General features: G+C 37.3%; 1 protein-coding gene across 2 annotated transcripts; it reads left to right on the top strand.

Moving 5' to 3' along the window:
• Positions 1-598: 598 nt before the first annotated feature.
• tmtc4 (transmembrane O-mannosyltransferase targeting cadherins 4) lies at positions 599-15,589 on the top strand. Of its 2 annotated transcripts, none has more exons than XM_067410328.1 (18): positions 599-1,035; positions 1,150-1,345; positions 1,898-2,013; positions 2,520-2,736; positions 3,445-3,529; positions 6,387-6,481; positions 6,650-6,742; positions 6,820-6,981; positions 7,957-8,159; positions 9,674-9,848; positions 9,974-10,105; positions 10,399-10,478; positions 10,655-10,762; positions 10,865-11,006; positions 11,526-11,640; positions 14,863-14,975; positions 15,090-15,159; positions 15,383-15,589. In XM_067410328.1, exons 2-18 carry the CDS (start codon positions 1,184-1,186, stop codon positions 15,529-15,531), a joined length of 2,217 nt encoding a protein of 738 aa, XP_067266429.1. In that variant the 5' UTR covers positions 599-1,035; positions 1,150-1,183; the 3' UTR covers positions 15,532-15,589. The 2 variants fall into 2 exon arrangements, with proteins under 2 accessions (XP_067266429.1, XP_067266428.1); XM_067410327.1 differs by having other exon boundaries at positions 1,146-1,345.
• Positions 15,590-21,079: the final 5,490 nt, after the last annotated feature.

Here is a 21,079-nt window from a genome sequence, read left to right as displayed (position 1 = left end):
CATAGCCTACACTACGCACTTATATGCACTACCGTCTAGTGTATAAATATTGTTTTAGTGTAAGGTTAGTGTGTCATTCACCATCAGTCTGATCCTCATCCTCATCACTTTTAATGTTGTTTAGTACATTGTGTTTGTTCTCATACTGTTTAGTAGCTTCATCCATTCATTCATACTGATATGAATGATATGTCTGAATATGTACTGATATATATGAATGATATATATAAAAATATGTCTATGTAAACATCATTAATTATTATTATTCATAACTCGTCTAGTGATAATTCAAAATGGCGGCCCCAGGGGGAACACCCAGAGAACACCATATACAGTAAAGCATCCTTTTATAGTTAGACTGATTAATATGAAGTCTAGATCTATTGTAATGATATTTCTCAAAAAAATGGCAACTAAAAAATGGCAACTAAAATTAAGTTTACCATATCGCACTGCTACCGCTTAACATTTCATGTTATAGCCATTTACTGTGTGAAGTATTTTTGATTTGTTTGTATGAGTCTCACATTATATCCATTCGGCTGGCTCAGGTCACGTGACGTCACAGTCTATTCTTCTTCTCCGCGCGCTAGCAGGAAGTACAAGCGACAGAGGCTCATTCAGGGATCAGCCATCGTTTAGCCACGTATTAAGCCTTTATTTTTACATTCGTGTGGTTTTATAGATACGTGCGTTGTATGTATGTGACATCGGTGATTTAGAGCCTGTATAGCTCGTCTCCTATAGATTGCAAATCGTCCTCTTCGGCGGGCAGACAGTTATTGACGTCAGTGCACGTTTATACTTTTAACATTTGTGAATCATGTTTTAACGATCGTCATTCGCGCGCGAGTAGAATATATGTGTAGAAAACGTAGAAAGTGTGAATGGTTTAGTATCCTTTGCTCGCCCTGACAGCCGGTAGCTATGCATTGCATGCATCTGTGTGTACAACCATGCAGCAAAGCATGCAACTGCGCTGAGATGTCACACTGCCTTTTCTAACAGATCTCTTTAGTGTAACGTATACAGTGGGTATGTTTCCAGTCTATGCACCCTTCTCGTGAAATGTTTTGATTTTGGAAGTCTTTTTGGAGTGTTCGTTTGCTATTTTAACCTCCCACCTGCTTTCTTTGTTCTGCAAGACAGTGGTGGGTCAGAATGAACAGAAACCACGTGAAAGATGGTGCTTTCTGAGCCTTACTGGGATCATCACATCCCCCTGCCAAAACTGGGACCCTTACACTCCAGGCTGGTCACTGCCTTTGTTGCCCTGATCTGTTTCATAAACAGCTATGATGGGGACTTTGTCTTTGATGATTCAGAAGCCATCATCAATAACAAGGTATTAAAGCCTTGGTTACTTAATTATTTATTCAGATGTTTATTATGAATGGAATAGTTTGTTTAAAAATCTAAATTCTGATATCATTTACTTATGTTCATGTTATTCCAAACCCATATTCATTGAAGTTTTCTATACAATGACAATGGATGGGGACCAAGGATTTGGTGTTCATTTTCATCATATGAAAAAAACAAAAACAGCTTTGACATTTTGTTTGAGTAATGATTGAATATTTACATTTTGGGTAAACTCTCCCTTTAAATTTCCATATTGTTTTAATGGTCTGTTGTGATTTCAACATACTAAACTTGTCGCTATCTTAGTATGTGATATTTATAGACTTTTGCAGTGTTTATATACATTGTCTCAACCAATTTCTCGTGTATTTTGTTATCTCAAGCTTATTGGATTGGAATATTTTTGTGTGTATATATATCTAATACTTTTATAATATAAAATATTTAAATTATTATATTTTGTAGTATATGATAATAAACAAATGTATAGTATTTTTTAATGGCAAGCCATTGTGATGTCTACACTTTGTAGGATTTGAATCCTGGCACTCCTCTGAGTAACATCTGGAAAAATGACTTTTGGGGAAGTAACTTAAGTAGCAACTCCAGTCACAAATCCTACCGGCCGCTGACTGTCCTGACCTTCAGGTACGTTACCACAAAGACAAAAGTGTCTTTCAGTTACTGCTGTGTGACTGATGATTAACACAAGGTAATAGTCCAATTTGCTTATAGTGAATATTGTCAAACCTCTTTGCATGTATTAGATGTGTGGACTTGTAATTTTATTCTCAGTGGGAAATCAAAAGAGGTCCCTCAAGTGCTTCCTCACCAAACGCCACAATAATTGACATTAAAATTGGATGCATATATTGCCTTTTTCCAAACTCATTCAGAATTGTCTTTGGCATTTGACTGCTTACTGTGAGGAAACTATATAGGGGGCATAATTCATGTCCTGCATGCTGCTAATGAGAATGACATCGTTTTGCATCAGTAATGGCCCGTTATCCCAACTCGACCATAAAGGTTATTCTATGTCTGTGTGCCCTCGTATCTCTGCTTCTTTGTGTTTCAGAAATACAAAACTTTTGTGATCACTTTACAAAGTCAAAGTTAGTTTTAGTTATTTTGGCTGTGACTTATTTTCCCAGGATCAACTACCTCTTGGCTGGTGGATTACATCCGATCGGCTTCCACATGCTCAACGTTGCCCTCCACTGTGTTATTTCCGTGTTAATGATCGATGTGTTTGCAATATTAATTGGCGGCCTGGTTCAAGATGGAAGAGGGGCGAAACTCAATCTCTGTCCGAAAGCTTCCTTTCTGGCTGCACTCTTCTTTGCTGCACATCCAGTTCACACGGAAAGTGTAAGTAGAGTGGGAAGACGTGATTCAGCAGGTCGTCTCTGCCCGGTAAACAATCACTGACTGCAATGCTCCATATCACAATGTTCATTGATGTTGCATGAAATATACATTACAAGGCCCGTGGAGAAGAAAGCTTCACGCAGCTGGTGTGCATCACATAGGTGGGCTCTACAGTCAGCCGTGGCTATTAACAGTTACCGAACGCTCGCTCTGACCTGCCACGGATGCGTCCGAGCATGGTAGAGGCTGGCGATGCTCTGGTATCTGCTCTTTAATCAGGTTCAGAAAGACCGGCCCTGGACCTGGAGGGGGTGAGGTTCAGAGAGACCACTGACTTGGGCCTACGGGTTGTATCAAAGAAGGTGGCCCCAGGACTCCAGCCAGGGCCGACTGCAGTTCTGTAATGAGTGCTGCCTCCTGCCTCCACCGTTAATTTGGCACTGCCAGAAATACAGGCAATTTCACAGACGAAAGGAGGGCGAAGGATGTTTTTATGCTGCCCATTTTTGCCTTTAATGTACAAGCAGGATTTCATTTGTTTAGGTGTAAAATGCGTAGCTGCTATTAAAACAATTGCCCTTGGGGTGGATTTCACAGCCGTGACCTGCTTGATGATGGATGATGCTTGATGTGACAATGTCCTTTAGCTCTCTGAAGTAAATAGTTGATCTTGTGAATAATCTTCTTTGTTGGCTCTCTGTTTTGTAGGTGGCTGGCATTGTTGGCAGAGCAGATTTGTTGTGTGCCCTCTTTTTTCAGCTCTCTTTTCTGGTTTACTGCAGAGCGTTTCAAGGTCAGTTCTTAAACTAAAGCTTTAGGCTCTGTTACAGTTATCCTGGCATTATGTTAAATTTAGTGCAATAAAATTCAAAACGGAATTTTTCAAAATTTTAATTCGGTCATCATTTACTCGGTTGTTCTAAACTTTATTGGATCTGTGGAACATAACATTTCGAAAAATGCACTGGTTGCTCTTTCTTGCACTGGTTGATCTACTCACAAAAGTAGTTAAACAGCTTATGTACTGTATTGTCATTATTGTCATTATGTTATTATTCAATGACAATTTTCCCTTCAGTGGGCTGTTAACCTCTTCAAAAAAATCATTGAGATCATACAGGCTGATCCACTGAGAAGAGATCAGAATGATTTGTTCATGAACGTTATGCACCTCTTTAAGGATACTTTTATGGTGCTTTTATGTGCCATTTAAAGTTTTAAAGGTGCCATGGAATGTTTTTTTTTTTTTTTTTTTTTTACAAGATGTAATATAAGTCTAAGGTGTCCCCTGAATGTGTCTGTGAAGTTTCAGCTCAAAATAAAAAAAAAATGTAACCGTCTATTTTGGGGCATCATTAACTATGCACCGATTATTGCTAATGGCCCTTTAATTGCTCGCGCTCTCCGCTAGTGATCGACCGATATTGATTTTTTATAACCGATACTGATACCGATTATTTGCATGTTTATGTACCTGATAACCGATATGCAGAACCGATATTTATTTACTGTTATACTTCTGTTTTTGACAATTATTACAACACAAATGAGCTGAACAAACCATTTTATTTATAACAATCACTCCCTCCTTGCATACAAAAAAAAAAACTTTATATTGTCGGTCTAGATCATGAAATGCTTTCTGACAAAGTGATGTAACTTATCTATGCATTTACACAAAACTATAAATTGGGCTACTCAACCGCGATCGAGTGTGGAGATAATAAATTTCCACAGAGCTGCATTTATTTAGATTTGTATTAACTAAATAATGGTTATGTAGTAAATCAAATGATTATATAATCTAGGGTGTTTAAACGAGATAATCTTGTCAAAAATTTCATGCAGTGGCCGTGCTTGAGGCTTCCTGATCATCAACCCATTCAGGTGTTGAGCAATATGAACGAACTTTTTTTTCCGAGACTATATAAAGTTAAACAGCACTTGTCAGTTGGCATTTTATGATCTAAATTTAATCTAACGTTAAATCATGAAATGCCAACTGACAAAGTGCTGTTAGACTATAACTTAATCAACCGCGATCGCACATGGAGATAATAATTAATTTCCACAAAGGGGTAGGCTATATTTATATGTGTAGCCTATTAGCGAAATAATTGTTATGTAGTAAATGATAATATAATCTAGGGTGTTTAAACAAAATAATCTTGTCAAAAGTGTCATTCAGTGGCCATGCTTAAGCCTCCTGATCATCCGTCAGTTGCTAAGCAATATGAACAAACTTTTTCTTTTAGTCTAATGGTGAGCAAATACAACAGATAGAGAATTAAATTCAGCGCTGTTATTTTTTTTAACATGCACTCATTCATGTCTGTTTTATTTAATTCATGTAAAGTTACGTCTTTATTGGGGCAGGACATGACGAATTACACTACGTGACTCAATGAGTTCGTCTCAATTGTTTAGAAACAAGCTGCAGAAATTAACTATATCAGGAATTTATGTCTCAGATCTCATTTTTTGCATGTCTGTTATGTTAAATAAAGTTAATTAATTAAAGCAAACCAAGTAAACCAAGACGCCCGGGCTGCAATGGTGGAAATCTCAAAACGGCCACAAGATGGCGCCGTAAATCGGCGAATCCGATTTTACAAAACAGATACCCGATTATGGAAAAATGCTTAAATATCGGGAAAAATATCGGTAAACAGATACATCGGTCGATCACTACTCTCCGCCCCCCCAGAGCTCTCGACTCTATCTTTGCATAAACACAGTTCACACAGCTAATATAACCCTCAAAATGGATCTTTACAAAGTGTTCGTCATGCAGCATGTCTAATCACGTACAGTGTTTATTTGGATGTTTACATTTGATTCTGAATGAGTTTGAGGCTGTGCTCCATGGCTAACGGCTAATGCTACACTGTTGGAGAGATTTATAAAGAATGAAGTTGTGTTTATGCATTATACAGACTGCAAGTGTTTAAAAATGAAAATAGCGACGGCTCTTGACTCCGTGAATACAGTAGTAAACCACGTTTAACAGTACATTAGCAACATGCTAACGAAATATTTAGAAAGACAATTTACAAATATCACTAAAAATGTCATGATATCATGGATCATGACAGTTATTATCGCTCCATCTGCCCTTTTTCGCTGTTGTCCTTGCTTGCTTACCTAGTCTGATGATTCAGCTGTGCACAGATCCAGACGTTTTGCCCTTGTCTAATGCATTGAACATGGGCTGGCATATGCAAATATTGGGGGCGTACACCCCGACTGTTACGTAACAGTCTGTGTTATGTTGAGATTCGCCTGTTCTTCGGAGGTCTTTGAAACAAATGAGATTTATATAAGAAGGAGGAAACAATGGAGTTTGAGACTCACTGTATGTCATTTCCATATACTGAACTCTTGTTATTTAACTATGCCAAGGTAAATTCAATTTTCAATTCGATGGCACCTTTAAATCTTCAGTTCTCATTTGTTGTAATTCTATAAAAAGCAAATCGTAATGTTTGTAATGCTTTGGAACAGTGAATAAATAATGGCTGAATTTGCATATTTGGGTGAATGAATCCTTTCATTTACAGACACTGCATGTTGGAATATTGCTGAATATATCTCTTACTTTGTACCAAGCATACTGTTTAATTTAGTTGCTCCTGAATTTCTCTCTGTAGGTGGTGATAAAAAGTTCTCTGTGTTGTGGATATTTGGCAGCATTCTTCTTTGTGCTGTAGCCATGCTGTGCAAGGAGCAAGGCATTACAGTTTTGGTGAGTAAAAACATGTATACATTTATGACAGAGCCGCAGATCAAATACAGCATATGTTATTAGCATATATATGTTAGATCATCCCTCGTCTATTTTTACAATACAGAGCCTTGATCATCAATATCCTTAATCCATAAAATATCCTTGTTTGTTCTTCCGTGTCCAAAGGGAGTGAATGCTGCTTATGATATTCTCATGGTCTGTAATCTGAACATCTATGAGCTCGCTCAGCGCCTGCTGTCCAGGAGAAATTCAGCTGATGTAAGTGTCTTATTCACAGTCACTCTTTAGACCTAAACTAATTTTGGATTGATATATACTTTCTCTTTTACAACCAGATTGGGGGGTTAGTGCGAAGCGGTTTGCTTATGAGGTTGGCTCTTCTCTTTCTTGGTGGTTCCTTTCTTTTGTATGCAAGATGGAGGATCATGGGAACTGGGCCTCCATCTTTCACTGAGGTGGATAACCCAGCATCCTTTGCTGAAAATGTTATGCTGAGGGTAAGTAGTCCTTTCAGTTTGGGTTTTTGAACAGGCCTTTTGATAGGGCTGCACAATATTGAAGAAAAATGTGATAACTTGTAAAATGATATGACATTCGATATGTGATACGATAATGTTATTTAACAGACATAAATTGAATAATCAAATGTAAAAATTAAAACTGCTTAGTCTTCACTGTATGAATTGAATATATACTGATTCTTTTTAAAGCTACAAAAGTTATTCAGTCAAAAGCAGTGAGTGATTTTCTCTTTGTTGTTGTTGGATTAACAAGCACACAGACAGAAGCAGGTTTATTAGGCTGCTGTCACTTTAAGAGCAATATATTGTTACATGCATGCTTTCTAAATTTTTCTCCACTTAGGACATAACATACTGTCTTTATGTCAATACTCACCAAGATGGGCATTTTGACTTAATTTTGTGTGAATTTGGCCTTATAAGCTGCAGAAGAGAACGGAAACCGGGATTATGCGCTGTCCATTGTGCGCATGAGTACTTTGGTTGTTGCGCCTAATATCGTTAAGCATGTCTGCTGTCTGCACTGACCTGAAACTTTTGTAATATTTTGAAATATTAAAATCATTCAGTTTTTGTAAGCCCTTGTGATATGCATATTTGCAATATTATATATAATATAGTGAAGCCCTATCTTTTGAAGTTGTTTTAAATATGCATAATAATAATAATAATAATTATTATTATTATTATTATAATTGTTTTAAAAATGTATTTGTATACATTTTATTTATAAAATAATATTTGTTTTTGCTGTGGTATCAAAATTTGTATCTAAAACCATACATTTAAAACATTGGAATCAGTACTAAAATGTTGATATTGTGACAACCCTTATCAAAACAGAAATAAATATACATTTTAATATTAGTCATTTTTACTCTATACAGACTATACCATGTTTTCACATGTTCCTCTTTTCTGCTCTCCTTCTTTCTTTCTCTCTCTTCCCAGATTGTGAACTATAATTACTACTACTCCTTGAATGCCTGGCTGCTGCTATGTCCCTGGTGGCTGTGTTTTGATTGGTCAATGGGCTGTGTGCCTCTGATTAAATCAACCACTGATTGGAGGATTGTCTGGCCTCTTGTGCTGTGGTGCTGTCTGATGGGCTTGGTAAGCCAAGCTCTGTGCTCACAGGACAGCAATAAAAGAAGGTAAAAGCAGCACTGTTTCAAAACAAGACATGCTTTGCTTTGTGTAGACATGAAAAAAGTAATGATTTGAAGAAGACAGCCTAGTTGTAGTTGTTGTTATCTGAACATTTATTTCTATTCAGTTGCCATACTGTAATACTACTTTTAAGGGTTATTTCACCCAAAAAATGAAAATTGTCATCATTTATTTACCCTTGTGTCATTCGAAACCCGTAAGACTTTCGTTCATCTTCAGAACACAAATGAAGATATTTTTATGAAATCTGAGCCAGTTCTGTACTCTCCATTGGCAGCTACGCAACTTCTACTTTGACGCTTTATATGATGAACAGATTTAATTTAGCCTATTATTCACATATAAACATTAATCAGCAACACGAACAGAAGCTCAACAGAACCTGTGTGACGCAGAAGAACAAACTTCATTGGCTCCTGCAGAAGCTCAAACGTGCTGCGTAACCACGAGAATGAACCTCATTGGTTCTGGCACGTTAGGCAAACATGATCAAGCTTCCGTTTATCATAACTGATGTGTGCATTAATGAATGTTTATATGTAAATAAAAGCCTAAATTCAATCTGTTTATCATATAAAGCAATCGAGTCTCTTCAGAAAACTTGGACTAAACCGCTCAATTCATATGGATTAGTTTTACAATCTCTTTAGGAACTTTTTGAAATGTCAAAGTGTTAGCTGCGTAGCTGTCTATGGAGGGACAGATATCTCTCATTTGTGTTCTGAAGATGATGGAAAGGGGTTTGGTACCACATGAGGGTAATTAATAACAGAATTTTCATTTCATATTACTCTTCACTTGTCACTGAATTCCAATCCTGTATGCTTTGGGGTTTTTTTTCCCTGAAACAAAAAGACTCTACAAATTCTCCTAATGGAAAAGTAATGACAACTAAAATCTATTTCTTTTATTTTTAATACACTAAGTTTGGGCTGTGATTATACAATAAAATTTTTTTTGAGTTACAATATTGCATCAATATATTTATTTTATGTCAGTATGCACACTACCGTTTAAAGGTTTGGGGACGGTAAGATGTTCTTTAATGTTTTCTTATACTCACCAAGGCTGACTTAATTTGAGAAAAAATACAGTAAAAACAGTAAGGTTGTAAAATATTAATTCGTTTTTAAATACTATGATTTTAATACATCACACAAATGTCATTTATTCCTGTGACGTCAAAGCCGAATTTTCAGCATTACTCCAGTTTTAGTGTCACAAGATCCTTTAGAAATCATTCTAATATTCTAATTTGGTGCTCAAGAAACATTTCTTCTTATCAATGTTGAAAATGTTTGTGCTTAATATGTTTGTGGAAACTGACACTTTTTTTCAGGATTCTTTGATAAATAAATGCTGTTCTTTTGAACTTTCTATTTGAAAAGGTCTTTATGGTCACTTTCAATCAATTTCATGTGTTCTTTATAAATGAAAGCATACATTTCTTTAAACAAAGTGTGTATATATAGTGTATATTATGTTCTCTGTGTTTTAGGACTCTGACGTTTGGCCTGGTCCTGCTGGTGATTCCATTCTTGCCAGCCAGTAATCTGTTCTTCAGGGTAGGATTTGTGATAGCCGAGCGGGTGCTGTACCTCTCCTCGGCAGGCTACTGCCTCATTCTTGCCTACGCTGTGGGCTACTGTAGCTGCCACTGGAGGAAACACAAGGTATGTGACCTGTTTGACACCAATTTCCCACTTATCACCACCTAATATTCACCATCAGACCATAATTCACTGTAACTAATGTTCCGTTGAGTTTGTGTTCATGCCTGTGTCTGGGATGACCGCAGAGGCTGCTGAGAGTGGCCACGTTGACGCTGCTGTGTGTGAACGTGGTTCGCTCTGCACAGCGCAGTCAGCAGTGGAGGTCTGAACAGAGTCTCTTCACCAGCGCCCTGTCTGTCTGCCCACTCAACGCCAAGGTGAGACTGCACACCTCCCCCATCATACTGCAGTTTAACTCCTCCATTGGTGAAATCCATTACGGTAACTTCAGCTTACCCATCAACACACAAAATACCTTGAGGAAGAGGAACTGAACTTGTAATAAGTGTACTGTGAGTCAGTTTGGATTTGAAGCATCAGCTAAATTACTAAAAAAAAATAACTGAGAAAAGCAAATAAAATATTTTTCTCAATTGTATTCAGTCCAGTTTTGTACACCAGTGAGTTCATTAGCTTGATGAGCTCTCTGACTTTCTCCTTTCTTGCACAGGTGCATTATAATGTTGGCAAAAGCCTTGCTGACAGAGGCAACCAGACTGCTGCTGTCAACTACTACAGGGAGGCAGTGAGGTAAAAAAAAAAAGAAAAAGAAAGAAAAAGTCATGATTCCATCATATTCAGTTTAGCAAAACTCTCGAATCTTTCAGCACTTTCAACAGTGCAGTGTAACGTCTATTATGCGACAACAAATAAGTTAGTGTTCTCTTCATTACCACATATGCTTTTTCTGTTTGTTGTTGGTACAGATTACACCCCAAGTACGTTCATGCTATGAACAATCTTGGCAATATATTAAAGGAAAGAAACGAGTTAAGGGAAGCCGAAGAGCTCCTGTTGGCTGCGGTTCATATCCAGTGAGTGAAGATTTTTAGTTTAAATATATCAGTTGTGTAGTTGTTATGAACCTTTAATTCATCCTTGTAAATCATTCTGCTTTGTTTCTTTGATTGTTTTAGGCCTGATTTTGCTGCAGCATGGATGAATTTGGGTATTGTGCAGAACAGTCTTAAAAAGTTTGACAAGGCTGAACAGAGCTATTGGAACGCCATTCGATTCAGGAAAAAGTACCCAGACTGTTATTACAATTTGGGACGTCTGGTAAGCGATTTGATTTCTCTGTAATTTGCATGCAGCCTTCAATGCATTTAAAGCATGTTTTCTTACTTATGATAGACATTTACCCATAAACATCAATTTCATAAATCTTACAGCATGGATTTTTAATATGTCTAGTGTGGTTTTGGTCCTGCGCTATTATATTCCCTCTTCCTGTGTGGGTACAAACCAACATGGTGCAATTTATTATTAATTATGGCAAGAAATTGGCTATTCCGCTCTAAATATTGCCAATTTGATGTGTAATGACATGCTATTTTTGTGTTAATGAAGATTTGATTCCTGAACTCCACGAATTATCAACTTCAGAGCAGTTTTATCAAAGATGTGGACTAGTGGTTAATGAACATGCTTCAGACTCATGTTGAGCCTTGTTGCTTATGTTGACAATACAATTTTGAATCTCACCTACGTAATTTCTGCCCTTTTTCCTTTTCTACTAAAAAAATTACTGTAAAGCATGAGACTTTTTTTGGTGCTTGTTTGTTTTTTTTTCTCTAGTATGCAGACCTGAACCGCAGCATTGACGCGCTAAACGCCTGGAGAAACGCCACCATGCTGAAGCCTGACCACAGCCTGGCGTGGAACAACATGGTCATACTGTTGGACAACACTGGTAAGGTGGAGTTGGAAACTGATTATATATTGAGCTAGATTAAAAGGTCAGTTCATTCTGTTACAAACAGGAAAATAAGTATACTTGTTTCTGATGTACTTCTCTTATTACATGTAGTCTTGAGTACTTAATTCTGACTGGTCTGTTGCTGCATTCCATGGTCAATTATTTTATAATGACCGCTATTGTGCCAGGCAACTTGTTCCTACATAGCAACATAGTGTCTTATATAACTCTGCAGTCTCTTTCTTCTAACATAAAATAATTTTAACTTAATTCTAGGGCTGTCAAACAATTAATTGCGATTAATCGCATACAAAATAAAAGTTTTAGTTTGCCTGATATATGTGAGTGTGCTGTGTGTAATTATTATGTATATATAAATACAAACACATTCATGTATATATTTGAGAAATATTTACAAGTATATGTATTTATTTATATTTTTATATAATTTAATTATATATAAATAAAAATATTTTGTACATAAATAACATATTTCTCTTAAACATATACATTAATTTGTGTGTTTTTATATGTACATATTAATTACACACAGTACACCCACATATATTATACAAACTCAAACTTTTATTTTGTATACGATTAATCGCGATTAATCGTTTGACAGCCCTACTTAATTCAATATTTCATGTTCATTTGTTTGTTTAATTGGTGTATAAAAGCATGTTAATGTATAGTAAGCTTCATGTCAAGGAGGTCCTTATCACCCTGTCGGAGATTAGTTTGTTGACTGTACATTGTCTTTTGCATGTATCACAGTTTAGCAATGCAGTATAGATTCGTATTGTTACGTACAGACAGGGGCAGTCATGTATGTATAAGCTGAGTGAGTGTTCTCATTAAACGTGACCTTGACCCTGCCCTTGGGGGTAAACAGATGATCTTGGCCTCCTCCCAATTCTTCCCGCCTTGCCGTTTTCGTCTGGTGTGTCCCAAGTATAGCGTGGCTCATAGCTGTGTGTGTGATAGAGGGAGAGAGAGAGGTGTGAACTTCCATTCTGCAGATGCTGAGCGTCAGGTGCACGCTGCCACATGGGGCCATGCTGCATAATTAGTTCACCCTTTACAACAATTAACTCCTGCACCCCATCTTCACCCCCTCATCTCGTCAGAGACCCTACAGGGACGGATAACTTAGCAACTTAGCTTTCTATTAGAATTATCCAATAACCTTTTAATGCTTTTTCTTTGTTTGATATAATGAGCATATTGTGTAATATAGGTGGGCAAGTTTAACATACTTTTTACGATTTACAATCAGAACCATAACTTCAAACAAAAGTAGAATTCAGCAAAATGTTTAACTAAAACAGTAAAAATCTAGTTAATAATGTCATTTAATGGTAATAAATAACGATATTTACCCACATATCTTACTAAAACATTTAAATATATGAAAAATGTCACAGAATGACATGTGATGATGCAAATGAATCATAGAATCTGCTTTGAATTGATTCATTGAAACGGTTCTGAAGAACTGATTCACAGAAACGAACCAAACTTACCAACACCTTTTGCGATTCATGAAAGTTTTGAAACTAGTCTAATGACAGCCTTTGAAAAACTTAATCGTCAAAGATGAAAATGATATTTACAGTGTTTCTTGAATTTGTATCACCAGCAAAATTATCGCAGATATATTTTGCATTTTGTTTATCAACCAGCCCTACTAAAAACAATTTAAAAACATATATTTAGGTCATTTGATCATATTTATATGCATATATTTCTGTGTTTGTGTTTTTATTATTAGCAGAGAATCATTTTCCTAAATGTTTCTGTTTTGACAAGATATTACAGGATTAACAGAGGATGTCTTTTCCGGGAAATGCCGGCATAAGAACCCAACATGATTAGACCGGAAGAGCAAGAATCAGCAATGCTTGAAATTTATGTATTAAAAGCCTTGTGTGTTGTTTTAAAGCCACTCTTCCCTGCCGTGTGGAGAATGGCGCGATTCCCTGACAGAAGCCGTTTATTCAAAAGCGTCTCCCAGGCAGGTTGGCCCTCCCTGGAGAGTATTGGCACGGTCCATTTTCCTTGCCAAAAAAAAAAAAAAACTGGCACCAGCATCCTCACCCTCTGCATTTTCCAGTCTCACTTGATCCCCAAACACCTCCCAAAAATAAGTAAATTATTGAAAACAGGAAATTTGAGTTTTCTCCTGCTATTGTTTCCTTGTAAGATTAAACTGAAAAAGCATTAAGAAAGTGTGCGAACATAAAACATGAGTCATATTTAGGTTTAGGTAACAGTGAGGAAGAATCCTCAGCACCTCATGAATTTGTTAAGGGCCAGCCAGTGAGAGAAGATCTATCTGAGTCTGTGGTCAGAGGGAGTTTTGACATCCAGATCAATAAGTCACTAGCCCTTGTGTTGCCCTCTAATTGGGAAGCTAAAAGAATCAGCCATGTGTGGAGTGGAAAAACTCTCTTCTGGAGGCTGCTGACACACCAGAGCAATCTGCTCTGCACAGTCAACAGAAATTACAGAAGGACACTATATGATTCTCCTTTTGTGACATTAAGAACTATATTTAAAAATGTTATCAATTTTCTCCTTCACAATTCTTTAGGGTTTTTTTTATTGGTCAGTTTTAATACTGGAAATAGTTTGGTACACAACAAACGCTTTTTCCTGAGTAAGAGACGTAGCTTAAAAAGTGTGTTACTAAACACTAGTTAAATGTTCTTGATTTGAAGTGGTTAGATTTTTACATTTTATGAGATGTAAATGAGTGGTTTGCCTGTGCAAAATTTCATAGTAGGGTGTTAAATGATAGCCAGAGCATGCTATGCAACTGCTATGGTGCTCTATGTGATCTTAGCAGCAACACCCCCCCCCCCTTCACCCCCCCTATCTGCCTTCACACTAAAGGTATTTAAAGCTTCTGGAATATTACAGTATGCTGTAATTAGTTGTGATTGTTAGTTATTAGAAATATGTCAGAAAGAGTTTGTTTCTATCACAGTGTGTTATGGGAGAATACTATACCAGAAGATCATGTAGCACTGAGATTTCAGCAAAAATACGCAAGCAGTAGGTATACACATGTCCAAATTGTATTTTTTCCCCCACCCATTTTATCACCAACCAAAAATGATTACATCTAATTTGTTGGAAAAGTAAAAGCCCAGTGGTTTAATTGAGGTAACTGTTCATGTTATATTTAAATGTCATGTCTTTTCATTATAGGCAATCTGGCTCAGGCTGAGCTGATTGGAAAGGAAGCATTAAAGATACTGCCAAAAGATCACACCATCATGTTCTCCCTCGCCAATGTCCTTGGGAAACAAGAAAAATACAAGGTTACTATATACTTTTTTTCCATGTAGTGTTGCTTTTTCTGTAAAAATGTTACTCAAACTATTTCTTTGATACAGAAGAAACTTTATAATAACCAATGTTCCTTTTTCTCCCAGGAGTCGGAAGGATTCTTTCTTAACGCTCTGAAGATCAACCCAAACGTTGCCAGTTGCCATGGCAATCTTGGTAAGTCTCCCAGGATCCCGCTGGCACTTCAGTATTGTCACAAAAACAGTTGTGCAAGTTTTGACTCCTGCAATGTTACACGATACAGGCAAAAAATCGGTGCGATTGAATCAATAAACAAAGCGAAGTGGCTGTGATTCTTCTCCCATTCACTGGGGACCGATGCTGTGTTACTGTACAGTCCCTTGATTTAAGTGACGGGCCTTTTTTTGTGCTCCTGCAGCTGTTCTTTATCACCGTTGGGGAAAACTAGACTTAGCAAAGCGGCACTATGAACTGTCTCTTCGACTGGATCCCAGCGCTCCAGGGACCAAGGAAAACTACAACATGCTGAAACGCAAACTAGAACAGCGGCAAAGGACTGTTGGATAACACTGTTTTTGATAACTGCATGCTATAGAAGTCTTTGTACGGTCTCTACATAACTAAATAAATTAATTCATCTTATTAAATGTTCACTTTTGTCTTTTATTGGTTGCTTCGATTCTGGCCACATTATAGTCTTTTAAGGTCAAGACTGGTTTCTTAACCGGCTCAAATGAGTTTGTCACGTGTAACTGTAGTCTCAAGACATATGGAACATATCCACTATCTTGACTTTCATCTTTGACCTCATGTTATGTCAGCTGGGCCTCTATTTATTAGTCTGTTACACTTTGTAATTGCAAAGTATGTTACTCTTGGCCATCCACCAAGAACGTACCCCACTGTGGACATTGCAACAAATTGCATTTTAAAATGTTGAGTCGCACACCACTATAGGCCAGTGGTTTTTGTTAGCATGTTTGTTTACACGCCTTCTGTGGTATCTGACATGTGTGTCTCAAGGACTGGATCATGGCCTTTTGTTCCTTGTAGTCCTCTGTAGTTAATGTCGGAAAGGTGTTTTGCGAGTCTCTGTTCTGATGTGCCGAGGCCGGGGCCGTAGGGTCACCCCAAGTAGGAAGCCGGCAGCCATGACAGCAAAGAAAACAGTGAAGCTCAGAATGGGGGCTTCAAAGGAGATGGAACGCAGTCCCTAGGGGCATCTCACACATGCTGGCTGCTCTTGAAATTTAGTGGGCTGAGCGAGGGCTGACCTCGAGACAACTTCAGTCAACAAGTCTCCTTCTTAGTTTAAAGTGCATCGTGCTTCTATTTTTTCACCTGCTTCCTCCAGCCAACGGGACACTTTTGAAGACCCGGGATCGCAAAGATGATGCTGCTAAGATGACAGGGTTGTTGGTTCTAACGATTCCATCCTTAGATCTGAAATATCAGCCAGCAGTTAGCCAAAGGTATTACTAGAATCACTCTTTTGAACAACAAAAAAATGCTTTGAATTACAGTGGTAACCATTGTCTGTCTCTATTTTCATGCTATTCTTCTACTTCCCTTCACACTGCTGAAACTGAACCAACAAGGGTGGACAGGTGTCTTTCCATTCTTGCTTGAATTTCACATGATGTACCCGCAATATTTTCATAGTGTTGTATAGAAGGATTGTGTGTCCAGTTCTGTTTAAACATTACTGAGTGTGTGGAATCCATTGGACCTCTGCCTGGCCTCTGAGAAAGAAAAAAGTTGCACTAAAATGCATGGTTAGTAGGTCCATTGTTTCTTGAGCAAGTTAACAACAACAAAAAAACACCGACCTATATGTGAAAACTATGCATTTGAACATTTTTGGATCGTGGAGGTTTGATAAAGGATGATCAAAGCGCAGGTAAAGGAACCTGTACAGTACTGATAAAATTCAATACGTTATCTAATATATATATATATATATATATATATATATATATATATATATATATATATATATATATATATATATATATATATATATATATATATATATATATATATATATATATATATGTGGCTGAGAAAATCTGTCAAGTTTTTTTATGAAGGTGGGCCACTTTAATGTAATCAAGGCAGCACCCACAGCTATTTTTATTAGAAAAAAAAAAAAAGTAAATTTAATTTTTGCTAACCAATTTGTTTGTGCAATGGTCTGGCACCAATTTATTACGCTGCGCTAGTTTCATGTCTCTTGTAAAACTCATTTTTTGCTTGGACTGCTTTTTAAAATATTTTTGAAAGAAGTCTTTTATGCTCACCAAGGTGCAATTATTTAATCACAAATTCATTAAAAAATAGTAATACTGTGAAATATTATTACAATTTAAAATAAGTGTTTTCTATTTGAATGTGTTTAAAAATGTAATTTATCACTGTGTTGGCAAAGCAGCCATTACTTCAGTCTTCAGTGTTGCATGGTCCATCATAAATCGTGCAGATTTGGTGCTCAAGAAACATCTCTGTGCTGCCTTTTTTAGTTTCTTTTTCTTTTTTTGGAAAAGATCATTAATTGTTGATGTGAGGTACTTTATAAAATATGGCTCTAGTACGATTTAAGAGGACTAAATGAGATAAATTATATATTAGGTATGCCTAAATATGTGAGAAGTCAACTATTTTCCATATTTTGATGTTATCTAACCATTATGAACCAATCTGAACCTCTCCAGTTCAAATCAGTAAGCCTAACAATAGCAGTTCTAGTAATCGTCTGCGATACTTTGAATCCAAGAGCCGGCAGAATTTAGCTTCAGTGAAAACAAGGGAAATCCTTTTACAGTCAGTGACCTGAGGTTTATTTAAGCTTCAGCACTCCAGCTAGCTCATAGTGTAGCACTTGACACGTGCCGCTTTGTGAACGTTATTAGCCGCTTGGCCCCACAGTATGTTTAGATGAACAAGCCCTGAATCACATTTTACAGCTCAGAGCTCCTCTGACAGACTGCTAATCAATCTGACAGGATGTTGTCAATGTTGCTCTTCTAAAATGCTCCCTGGCCCACCCTGCAGTCCTTTAAACAAAACTAATGGGTTGTGATGTTGGCTCTCCGACTTCCAGTCTAATTGATGTACATTTTGCAGATCTTCCCAGAACGGTAGTCGCCATCCGGCACGGTACATCCGCTCCTCTGACACTGGGTCAGGATTCACGCATACGTGTGATTATTAGGATGGCACTCATTAGGGAGCATCTTGCCTGACACTGTCGTCGCCCCGCTCTGAGGAGCACTCCACGAATTACTGCGATACACTGCCCGGCATTTTAAAAAGGACTGATTGTCACACGCGACGCTGCCACCACCGGTCCCCGTGTCCACCTCTGCCCTACTGTGATTAATTGTTCTCGATGGGCAAGTAGAGGCCATTGATGCCAGCTGCTGGTCTGGGTTTGTTGAATTAATATCATGGACATTTTCTGCCAACCCTGCCCTGTCATTCACAAGTCCTTGAGACATGAAACAAGTTTAGACATATGCTTGTGTGTATTTTTACTGTATTTTCTGATTCCTGATTATATCATGTATTTATTTGATTCAGTTAAAACCAATTAAATGTTGAAAATATATATAAAAAAAAAAAAAAACATCTTGAAAGCATAGATATGGAACCATTTGTTTAAAATATGTGCCAAGTTATTAAAAATGTGCTCTTTATATTTATATTCTCGTTGGTTTCGTATGCTTATGAAAGAAATTATGTTTTACACATGACATTTACAACCTGAAATAGCCTTGACTTGTCATAAAAAGGTTAAAATATCTGGTATTTTAAGAGACTTGTTGACCTTGACGTAGTCATGAGGGTCTACAGAAGTCCTCTATTTGTCATTTCCTGTATTTTTTGGATGTTAATACTTGACTTTCTAGTTTTGCCAAAATATATTTTTTAAAAATAATAATAAAAGGTTATGCCAAACACCTTGATTATTTTAATGAGGCTTTTTTTTCTATTATGAAAATTTGGGAGCATAAGCCCCCAAAATATCTAAATCAATTTCAAGTACCTAATTGGATTTTATGTATTTCTGGATAAATACACTGGGGGAAAAGTGGTTAAAAAATTTTCAATCAGAAATTGCTAGTAAATTTCACAAATAATTACAAAGAAATGGCCAATAAAACACAGACTGAAATAGTATTGTCTTGAAAAACATACTTATTCTTTTCTTACAACTTTGAAAAATAATTTTATACAATGTAGATAGGACAAAAAAATGAGTGTCACCTTATTGATCTAGTAGACAACTTAACTGCATAAAACAAAAGAATAAACACATGAAAATATGCACATAAAAAAGCCAGTCTTATTGTTTAAAAAAAGTTTTCCTCAGGGAGGCAAATGGAGAGAATATGGAGAGCCCTAGCTGTTTTGTACAACAAAATGAGATGCTCTGGATCTTACTGAAAAAAAAAAAAAGGGCACTGAGATGGAAATTTATTAACTGGCACCAGTTAATGTGTGCATTATTCATTTCTGGTAAGCATGAAAAATGATTTAAAGAGGTTTGAAATTGCAGCTGCAAAGGCTGACTGCACCGAGCCAAACTTGTTCATTTGATCCTTTAGAGGTGCAGAGGGGTGTGAGCTGCTCTCTGGACAGGGTTTACAGTAACAGCTGTGCTCCTCTCACAAGGGGGCGGCCACTCGGCCGGGCGGTGGGCCGCTCTGAACAGATGGAAAAATACATCAGAGCTCTCTCACTGTTATTAAAAACACAATATCCTCTGCTTTTTAGGGTTTAAGGCGGGTGGGGGTGAATAGGGCGGGACGGGATCGAATGGAAAGGTTGTTGGGTAATTTCTTATCATCTGGTTTTCCAGAAATCAGAGAAAGGGAGACTTGGTATTTGTCTCATGTCAGTCGCGAGGGGCTTCTTGCGTTCTTTGTGTCTGTGTGTTTTTCTTGGTCTCTCTCTCAGCACCACCCCTCTTTAGCTCAGTGAGGGCAGCGAGGAGGAAACCGTGCCAGTGGCATATGGCTTGCCACTGCGCTAAACATCCATACTACAGACAGGTCCATCAGTCACAGCTCTGGCCGTGTGAGAGGCGAGTATGGGTGCCTGATAGATGGTGTTTAGAGCTTACCTGCTGTTACGACATCACCACTGAAACACTGGGCTCCCCCCAAAAGCCCACGCCGACACTGGAAACCGCAAAGCGTGAAATACTACGTCTGGAAGTGCCTACCGAGTCGGCCGAGTTACAACAAATAATAGATAAGCTATTTAAACCCTCAGTTAGGGACCCTGGGTCAGAGCTGCGCACATGCCAATTAATACGCAACATCTGCTATAGAGGGAATGTATGTGAGGAGCCTAGGTTCGATTCTGGTAATTTAAGGCCAAATGTTTCCGTTGCAAGAGTGGGCACCAAATTGGTTAGAAGATTGGGTCAAATTGGACCATTCTTCTCAAAGCCTTTCCCTATTCTATGAGAAAAGGTTCGTCTTTGTTCCTACTTGGGCCCGGTGTTTTTCTGCCAAATTTAACAGAAGGCTCTGAGGGTAAAGGGGGTTCACCCCACCATTACCTTCTGCTGCTGAGCAACTACCCAGCAAAGACAATCGCTCAGAACCCTGCTGCCTGCACCACAAAGTGAAAATCCTTTAATTGGACCTTTATTTTTTATTTTTTTTCCCCCATCTTACATTCTTGTTGCTGGATTATAAAAAAAGCTATTCAGTTTTCAAGCTTAAAGTTGAACTCATTTGCTCCATACATAACATTGTGTAAAAAAAAAAATTAATGCAAATGTTTTTAATTCACTTTTAATAGTAAAACAACATTTCTTCCATTTTTAAGGAATTTACTTCTTAATAAATGAAATACTACATAAATATATAAACAAAACTATGCTTGGTTTGTATAAAAAATTATGAAAAAAAAAAAAAAAACAGGCTACAGAGAATTAATAAAAACCCACAAAATATCCAATGCATTTCCTCTAAACTAGCCTGCAGCTCCAGAATCTCTATTAAACAAGTATGCAGTTCCAGAACTGAACACTGGGAGCAGTGCTGTCCAAGAAACTACTTGCAAAATCTTTTTTTTTTTAAAAAAAAAAAGGCAAAACCTC

The sequence above is a fragment of the Chanodichthys erythropterus genome, chromosome 14, assembly GCF_024489055.1.
Source record: "Chanodichthys erythropterus isolate Z2021 chromosome 14, ASM2448905v1, whole genome shotgun sequence".
NCBI lineage: Eukaryota > Metazoa > Chordata > Actinopteri > Cypriniformes > Xenocyprididae > Chanodichthys > Chanodichthys erythropterus.
Note: the sequence above shows the minus strand (reverse complement) of the source record. Positions and strands in the feature narration are given on the sequence as shown.